Source organism: Caloenas nicobarica, chromosome 5 (assembly GCF_036013445.1).
Source record: "Caloenas nicobarica isolate bCalNic1 chromosome 5, bCalNic1.hap1, whole genome shotgun sequence".
Classification (NCBI taxonomy): domain Eukaryota; kingdom Metazoa; phylum Chordata; class Aves; order Columbiformes; family Columbidae; genus Caloenas; species Caloenas nicobarica.
The window spans coordinates 25,091,538-25,101,072 of record NC_088249.1 but is presented as its reverse complement, the minus strand read 5'-3'; the positions used below and the strand labels follow the sequence as shown (position 1 = coordinate 25,101,072).

At 41.4% G+C, this 9,535-nt stretch overlaps 1 protein-coding gene across 2 annotated transcripts; it reads right to left on the bottom strand.

Annotated features, from left to right (window-relative positions):
• Positions 1 to 1,069: 1,069 nt before the first annotated feature.
• FAM161B (FAM161 centrosomal protein B) lies at positions 1,070 to 9,501 on the bottom strand. Of its 2 annotated transcripts, XM_065637053.1 has the most exons (8): positions 9,125 to 9,501; positions 7,440 to 8,002; positions 5,494 to 5,831; positions 4,988 to 5,115; positions 4,540 to 4,707; positions 3,950 to 4,049; positions 2,362 to 2,492; positions 1,070 to 2,118 (listed from the first exon to the last, which is right to left on the bottom strand). In XM_065637053.1, exons 1-8 carry the CDS (start codon positions 9,271 to 9,273, stop codon positions 2,028 to 2,030), a joined length of 1,668 nt encoding a protein of 555 aa, XP_065493125.1. In that variant the 5' UTR covers positions 9,274 to 9,501; the 3' UTR covers positions 1,070 to 2,027. The 2 variants fall into 2 exon arrangements, with proteins under 2 accessions (XP_065493125.1, XP_065493126.1); XM_065637054.1 differs by lacking the exon at positions 5,494 to 5,831 and having other exon boundaries at positions 4,988 to 5,030; positions 9,125 to 9,498.
• Between the last annotated feature and the right edge of the window lie 34 nt (positions 9,502 to 9,535).

The window sequence follows — 9,535 nt, the reverse complement described above, 5'->3', positions numbered from 1 at the left end:
CCCAGTCACTTTTTCCTCCAAAATTTGTTTGGTGTATCAAGCTCTTTAAATGAGTCGAATACGTAGATGTTTTGAATTTTTGTTAGTTTCTTCAAAATTGGGATTATTAAGAATGCAGAGTTTTGCTAAGATACTGTGCACCTATAATAGCTCCTACACGAAGAGAATGCTCCCTAGCTGAATGTAAAGGTAGAGCTGCTGTCTTTAAAGGTATTGTAATTTGGCAGTTCTTGCAGAAGCTCCACCAGGGACCTGTGAATCGGGATCTGCTGTGGTTTGGCTGTCATCTCATAAATTGATGGGAGATGCCCTAGTGAGATGTTTTCTTTACTACAGTATTTTTATAGGTCAGCTGAACAGCCTGTAATTCTTCTACCTAAAATAAGCAATTTTTTTTCCTAAAATGCAAAAATCCAGAGCAAAGGTGGAAACTCTTTATTGCCATGCCATTTCGAGATACATTAAGAGCTTACAAATCTGTTAGGATTACAGAAATGTAATCCTACTTTCAGAACAGCACTTTGTTTAGCAAAAAAGATGCCAATAAGTTTCAGTTACTTAGTTTGATGCTTTTACTTTCATCACCATTTCAGCAATTTCTGTTTAGGGAACAATATTAAGACTTGGATTTATCCGTTATTCCATGCATGTGACCTTAGTGTTTGTTAAAGGAATATGGCATAATATCAATTTAAAGTCAAGCCTTTGTTCCTCCTTTCTTTTTTTCTTTACACTTCACATACTTGGAATTTTTTTTCCAGCATCATCAAGTATTATTATGGAAAGTAGCAAACAATTTTAGTAAATATCCCTTAAAATGTTCATATTAAAATTTTTTTGATCTAGTAATTTGTTATGGCCAAAATATCATGATCTCAGTTTCATATCTTTATCTAATGTGGTAGCTCTTACAGGTATTATACTATATTTCTGATTTGATGATGCAGTTTGGTTATCGGAAAAGGAGAAATTGATTGAGGTAATGAAGACGAAAAGAGACATGGATTCCATTTAAAAAGTGAGGAAAATATGATTGATAAAGAAATTGGACAATGCAGAAACACTGATAGCCATTTAAAAATCTTTTAATCTCAAAGTGCTTTGATATATAATTATCCAAAAACATTCCAGGTGGCAAGGGTTTCTATTTTTGAGATTGTAACTACTGTCAGATAAAGACCACCAAGGTGTGAACTAGACCATTTAAGATGCCCCAGGGATTTGAGTGCAATATGCTTGACAGGTAATGCCTGATCTTTCTTCCACCAAAGTCCATCTTTGATATCACAGTGATTGTAGAATTAAGACACCAGCAATCCAATATGATGCATTGTTTAATTACAACCTTCTTCAGAATTTTGGTTGTTTTTTCAGGCCAAATTAATGACCTAAATTGGTAGGATGTTAAAACAGTTTCAAATAATGAAATACAGGAGATATTTTAATATAGAAAGACTATTGCTTTTTCCTAATGGAAGGAGCAGCGCCGGTAACAAGTGACTGAAGAGTTAACACCAGAGGAGGACTTCCCTCTGAGTCTTCTGCCAAGGTAGGTCAACTCCTGCAATTTTTTTTTCTTAGAAATACCTTGTTTAAAAGCATTCTACCACATCTATGTGTAAACAAAGGTTTAGCACACTGAAAGACATTCTCCCCTTTCTGTGTGCTTCTGTGGCGTCAACACAAGGAGCTGACACTAGAGGATGCACCGCTTCAGTCTTTCGTATTTACTTTTATCCAAAGATTGTGCTTCAACCTTTTTATCTTTTTTGTTTCCCGTTAAAGAAAGATCAATGGCTCACACTGGGAGCACTTGTGAAGACTACGGCTGCAGGGTTTGCCGGGTTGGACAAGACATGCTCTAAACAACAGTTGCTCTTCCTTTCCTTTACTAAGTTCTCACATCTTGCTTCCTCCAGAGCAATTCTTAGGTGTCAGTCTCAATCAGAAAGTTTCTGAGGATTAACCCGGAGAATCTTGAATTTTAAAAAAATCAAGAGATGATCGATGGATTCTTTTGCTAGATCTCATGTTGCCACTTGCTTTCCACTCTGTTCCTCTTGAGGTTCTCCTTCCTGTACAGTACAGTTGTCCTTTTCACCCTGAGGCTTGGGCGCTCTGCAGAAACAGATAGTGCATAATACTGGAAATGGTTCACAGTGCTTACTTGCTGCTTTGCCCCATGCATTAGAATAGAGGGCAGTCACAGTGGTTAAGATAGAGAAGCCATGGTGCTTAATAAGAGGAGTGAAGTTGATTTCATTTTGCCTGCACTAGATGATACAAACTGGAATGCTTTCATGAACGAGGAAAATATTTCTACTCAAAGGCAAAAGCGCTGTATTGCATTGTTGTTATTACCTGTGAACGTCAGATTCTTCTTCCAGCAAGTCAGTGGCATCTTTCCCTTTTTTCTTTACAAATTCTTCGCTTAGCCCAACCTGCTGGAGGGTGTGTCTGTAGCGACGCTCTGCTCCTTGACGAGCATCATGCTATGAAATTGAAACGTAAACAGTAAGCACATAGAACTGGAGCTTCCCCATAATGGGCAAATTGTTTTAAAGTTCAGGACTGACACTCCTAACAAGAACATGAGAACAGCAAAGCCCCCATCCAGAATTTTTGTCATCCATACAGTACAGTACGAAAAAATACTAGGAGAATATCTCATCTGTATCAAAGCCAGAGCTCACCTTTTCCTGCTTCTGTCCTTTTTCTTCTTTCTGTTCTGCTTCTACAGTGTTACAGTCTTACCAAACTAGAATACTTGTGTCTCAGTCCTGACTCTGACACTCAATTTGACAATATGTGCAAAAAGGGGTTGTGAGAAATTCTGGAAACACATTTGCTTGTAATTTGTAAGCACTAACAACAGCAGAGTTCAATAAATGGAGAGCACCTGTGAAACAGCTTCATACCAGTTCATCTTCAAGAAACTGAAAAACAGGCATCCTGGATCTTTTATCCTCATTGCCTCCAAATAAACCTTGCAAATTAATGTAGTCTGAGATTATGGGTTTCCAGAGGGACTGGCCAGTTCCTTAGATTAAGGTGTTCTATGTGGAAGGATAGAAATCCTGTCTCATCAGGAGTGAATGCTATCAATACTGCTGAATTCTTACCAACCTGGCAAACAGAAATGTTACCAATATTTATCATACAAAGGTGTTCTCTGCCTCCATTAACCACGCATCTGAACAGAAAGTCTGACCCAGAAGGGTACTTTCTATTGAGAAATCTTAAATCTGCACATTATCAATGTATCGTCACTATGTCTCTAACCAGGTATTCTCCTTGCAAGGAGACAGAACCGAAAGAGAAAACCCAGGGGAAAAGGTACTTTGTAGTGAGTAAAGATTGTGTTGCACCTCAAGTACAATATAGATTTGCAGATCATATTGTGTGATGGATGAGACATGCTGAACACAACCCCAGACAGCAGAGCTGACAGGTGATGTAAGCGACATAACTGTCATTAATGTTTCTCTAGTAGTGCTTGCGGTACAAAGAAAAAGTGCTCAACTGGAGAGGCAAAAAAAAAAAAGTATTTCTAGGCTGTGGTATTTAGGTGCACAATAGGTATTCATATAATTTCTAGTGTGATTCTAGCCTTAATTTTCATCAGACCATATATTTTGATTGCAATATATACTAGGGACTGGAAAGCTCTGCAACCAAGAAATAAGTCTGAGTGTTTTTTCAAGTGGTCAGAAGGATTATTTTTATATAATTAAATTATAAATAAAGAAAAATATAAATTATAAATATATTATTAAATTATACTTGAGTCGCCTTATAGGTATTATTTTAAGTATAGTCAAGACACTATGCAACCATTTTCACCTTGTTACCCGTTAATTAATTGTGGACTAGGCTTCTTAATGCCTGTTTTAAATGAAAACTGAAGTATCCTGTCAGCCAGAAACACTGCAGAACTTTGACCAGTTACCTTGGTGACCTGTTCAAAGAGGTATGGTCTGTTCTTGACTCGCAGCTGCATTTCTTCCAGCTCCTTGCTGTATTCCTTTGTTCTCGCTCTCATATTTTGCCTGAAATAGAAAAGTTCCCTGTCAATACAGGTTCCTTCTGACTGTAGCTGATCAGGAATGAGGAATTCTCAGTAACTGTTCTGTCCTTTAAATAGCCCTGGTAATTGTCTTGATTCTGAATGCTGGGCAAAATGCTGCTATTGCTGGCAAGTTACGGACCCATTAGCAAAGCTTTACTACTAGAGTGTAAGCAGAGAACCAGCGTTCGCATTTTTAGAAAACCTTGTCTTACGTGTGCTTTGCCAACTTACACATTTCAGTTGGTTTGTTTGTACAAATTAGTCTCTACAAATGTAAATCTAAAGGAAACCGTGCTGTATGGAAAGAGTCGTGTGGAATTGTCAAGAAATGCAAACGAATGTGGAATGGGTATAAGAGCCAAAAAAGTTAGGCTAGGAATGTTCTTAGACCCAATTCATCCTGAAGAATTACCTGATGATCCTCAGTTAGTAGAGCAAATAGTTATTTCTGTGCAGAATAAGATACTGACCAGTTCTGTTTTGACTTCTCCTTGTGTGTTTCCTCCAGACTTCTATGTGGATCAAGGGCTTTTGCTCGGCTGTTCACTGACTTTTGGATAGCTTGGCATTTCTTTTTCTGTTTCTCCAGCCAATACATTCCTTCTTTGTTCCCTTCCTTTTTGCTATCTTGGGAGTATCTATATAGAAAAAATTATTAATGAGCTCAATTAAGACTGCCAGGTTACGTGGTATTGGGTATTTAACTTTTGTGGTCCTCTAAGGAGAAAAGCAAAACTTCACACATGTGAGTGTGCAGCTCCCAATCAACTAGGAGGCAGGGCAAGAATTAGCAGAGAAACATTTAGGATAGTTGATGTGATGAGGGAAAACATTGATTTCCCCGCCCCCCCCCCCGCCCCACCTCTATTTTGGTCATTTAGTTGGTGTATAGTCTTGTAGGCAAACTTTTCTACTTACCTAAGAGCAGATTCCCTTTTTCTAGTGGCATCTGTAATATGCACTGGAAGGGTGTTGGAAGAGAGAGAGGAAAGTCCAGTCAGAGAATGACCTTTTTGCACTGAAACCTTGGAAAGCTGCTGAGAATCCTGAAAAAAATGGAACTTCATTCAGTGTATTTGTTTGCAGTATAGGATCTCCTCTTTGTTTACCAAAGAGAACAGTTGGGGTATGTGAGGAATGCACTTGTTCTTCTCTCTTCCATCAGCAGGGGTTTATGTGGGGAGGGGGATGAGGCGGGGGGAGTGTGATTAGGAGTATGGAAAGGTGGCTGAGCCTTAGCTGTCATAGCTCATCTCTTTGTGTAGAATTTTGTTCTCTCTGGTTTGTCCTAGAATTCTGCAGTACTCCCAAGACAAGGGCAGAAGTCACAGGACATTAACCATCCATAAATAAATGCTATAAATTTAAGAAGTTGCTATCTTGATCAGAGAAAGCAGTAGCAGAGAAATATCCAGTCATCTCACCTTTATCTTTTCATTAGCCTGCCTCTGCCTGCCATGGAGATTGGAGGTTCTTAGCTTGAATGGCTTATTACGAGTTGCCTCTTTGATTTCTTGTCTCCTTACTGCTTCCCTCTGAAATGCCCAGTAAAGTCCTTCAAAATCCGGTATTGTTGGATTAATCCTTGGCTTGAAGCTGAAACTTTTGTCCTGCAAGAAGCCAAGTCTTTCCTGCTTAGTTTTAGTGGCAGTTCGGCACTGAGGCTCCCTCCGACAGTTGTTAGTATCTATAAGGGCTACGGAGCTCTCAAGCAAATCCTTGGCTCTCATTTGAATGCGGATTTCTCTGCAGAGTTCAGCTTCTAATGAATCAAAAGCAAAGCAATGAGAAGAATATGAGTGACATAAAAGCCTGTAAAATTGCCACTGCACAACTCTAACCTTTTCTTTATGATGGCAGCTACACGTATAGGAGAGACCAGACATCCTGTGTTCTCTTTCCCCACCCTCCAGCCTCTCTCTCCTCTGCCTCCCATGAAAAAAAAAATCAAAGATACCAGAAAAAACAAGGGAGAGTCTCTTTCTTAGTCATTAACCTCTAGATATCTCTTTCACTTATCAGAGCAAGTTACTGAAGAGGCATTCTCCTCCTGTTCTTGTTCATAGGAGCACCAGATCACTCGTGCCCTTTGTCTCGCAGAAGTGTTGTGTTAACCGAGATTCTACTTTTCATACAGAACTGCATGTCATTCTGTTGACTATGTGATTAAAACAAGCTGTTCAAATATACTTGTCAAGGATAATGGCTTTTCCATGTAATATCCAGCAATGTTTGCCTATATTGGAAAAGGTTTTAAGTAAGGAGCATTTGGTGGATGGATCATGTCTTGTGACTTCTGTGACAAACCTTCCATAGAAAAAAATGTTTCAGGGTACAGTGTCAAACAGAGTCCTTTCCAGTGCAGCACTAAATTTTTGTGAAAACAAACAGTTGGCTATTGGTTGTGTTTGTGGGTTTTTTTTTCTTTTAGAAAAAAATCAATACTGCTGTTAGCAAAATAAGACTTTTTTTGAGTCTATTTAGAAGTTTGCATTGACTGAGGTATGAAATGTTAATTCGTCCTCCCTTCTGATATACCAGATAGAAGAGTGGCTTGTCCTTTGCTCTCTAGTAAAATAAAAAAAAAAAAAAGTGGGAAAAGCAATGAGGATTATCAAGGACTGGTTTAGTTCCTACATTCAAACATGGAAGTCTGTACAGCTTACCATCTGAAAGGAAGTGAGCATCAAGAAAATTTCCTTGACTGTCCCTCTGACTGGAATGGTCCTGGCACCTACCTCCCCTGTTTTACGCACTTAATAAGAAGGTGGAAAGTGAGTGGGAAGGTAACCGAAAGCCTCAGAGAATGGCAGGAGGGACTGGACTACTGCACTAGCCCTTAGAACTGACCTAGTTTCCTGTTTTGGCCTCATGAAATAATTTTTTCCTAGGAGTCCTGTGCACCACAGATCACTCGGGTGGGAGTAAAATTGCCAGTTCCAAGAGACTGCACAGATCTGGGATGCTTCTGGCACTATATCCATCTTCACATTTGTGCCGCAAATCACCTGAGTCCCTTAAGTGTAAAATCCAGTGCAGGGAAAGATTTGCAAACTGTCATGATTTGCAGCAAAAGGGGCATGGAAATCTGTCTGAAGAGTACAACGTACTCATGTGTGCTGGGAAGTGGTACAGAACTCCTGCTGCTGATGCTGATACAAGACTGCTACATTTAGGACACTGTTGAATGGTATCTAGATGAGATGGAATGACCAGTGATTCACAGGAGAGGGGACAACACCAGGGGACATAACGATATTGGCTTTATACTCCAAGTAACGCCCTATGGACCACGATCCTACTTCCCAGCATGGAGACAGTGATGGACAGGCAGGGAGTTGTCTTTACAGGAAGAGCCCTGGCGTTTTACCTTTGAGTTTATCTCCAAGCAGTGCGTCGTAAGTAGATTTAGGCACTTTTTTACTGACTTGCTTCTGTTTGGAGCTCTCATTTGTGGTTGCTGCTGCCAGGAACTTTTGTCTGATAGCTTCTTTCTTTTTCTCCTCCTTCTCCAGGAAACTGAACGGCCGCTGGGTTGCAAGCAGCAGCTCCTTTCTTTTCTGTGTTGCTATTTGCCTGCGAATCTCATTCTGCTCCATTATTTCCTGATAAAGGGGCAGAAACACATGAGCAGGTACAGGCTGTGCCCGAAATTGTTTCTGACATTCAGCTTCGTCCTGGCTTTGCCTTTTGTCTCTCTGTTTGTCTAGTTCAAGAAACATGTATGACTTCATCAACTGGGACTTCTGGTGAGCTTCCCGCAGTGTCATTTTGAAGGGCTGAGGGATGGTGATGGAAGGAATCCAGGGAGATGAAGCACTTTTTGGCCTCAAGCGGGATTTAGGAAACAAGTGAGGCTTTTGCTGATCCCATGTACTGTCCGAGGTGAGGTCAATCAAAGAACTGGACTGCCTTTTGTTGCCAGATGTATGACTAAGACAAAGACAGTATGAAGGGAAAATACAAGAAATTATTAAAAAATAGAATTAAAAGAAGGGAGAGGCTGTTGATTAAAAGACACCATAGGCCAAGCTGGTCATTAAAAGACAGGCCCAGGGCTTATTGTTCTTGGGCTCTATATCTGGCTTTGTTACCAAAGTTCATGAGCAGAGCTTTGCTTTCCATTTTCCATAGGCATTTCCATGTATAAAATGGCAGTTACGCCTACTTAGCTTTGTAATGCAATATATTATGCTGCTAGCACTCTATTGCCAGGAAGGCCACAAGTAAACCAAAAAGTTCCAAGTTTCGGGATATGTGGCTGATTGCTTCTCTTGAGCTTGTCCTTTATGTTGAGTAGCTATAAATTGTGCACACAGATGCACAAATCCTAATGAACAGTACTAAACAGCAGAATTCCTAGACACTGATGGAAGGGCTATTGCAAGGAACTGCTTTAGTGCAAGTCTTAAGAGGTTCAGCTGGAAACTTTGTAGCTGATAAGACCATATAACTGACAATAAGAAAAGAAACAAAAAAACCATCGGTCTCATTGAAATAGCAAACATCTCATAGGATGCTTGAGGGTGATTGTGAAACTGAATAAATATTTAGGGATGGAATAAACACAGGAAAAAGGAAGGATCAGTGCGGACTGAGAACAGGAAAATGGGAAAAGGGGGAAATGCCAATCGTGTGTGAACCTGGTCAATACCCTTGGCTGGTGATTGCTGAAGTCTGTTCTTTATAAACTATTTATTTTGTATAAGAGCGTGTGTGTGATCTGCTAGTGAACTTCAAGCTGGACTAACCACAAAGACAGACAAAAGGTCTGAGAGCTAGAGGTCGGAGACTGCAGCACCGAAGACTGGATGCTGGATAGAAATGTGTGTGACCTGCCAGCAAATTTTAGGCGTGATTAGCAGGAATAGGACAACCGCTGTTCGTGTTTTATGTGAACTCTGCTTATGTGGGCACCTCTCGGCCCCACCCTCCCACCTGTGAATTAAATTTGCGGCCAGCATTTTGGTGCTATATACACGGGGAGTTCACGCTCCCCCTTGTCGCTGGTCGTCGGCAGCAGGAATCCCGCACCCTTGCCAGGCACCGTCCTACCTGAGAGCCTCCCACAGCTTGTCACGCAGGACTGCGGCCTCCCGCCTGAAACCCTCGAGCTCCTCATCCTCTTCGGGTACCCCCAGGTCACCCTTTAGCTTTTCCTGGTACGGCAAGCCCGGTTCTGACGGAGAGCACCGGCCTCCCATCCCGAGAGGCCTCTCCCGGTGGCGGGAGACGCGGGAGCCGGGCGGTTACAGCCTGAGGTGGTGCTGTGTCACCTGGAAGAAAGAAAAAATTAAAAAAAAAATAGAAGCGGTAAGCGCTCGTTTCGGGGAGAAGAGCCCAATCTCCATGCGCGGCCTCGGCGCTCCCGGCTCTACCTCAGCCCCGGCGGCGGCGGCCGCCGCCGGGGCTGAGGTAGAGCCGGGAGCGCCGCAGGCTGCGCCGCTGCCCTCACCTGCAGGCCGC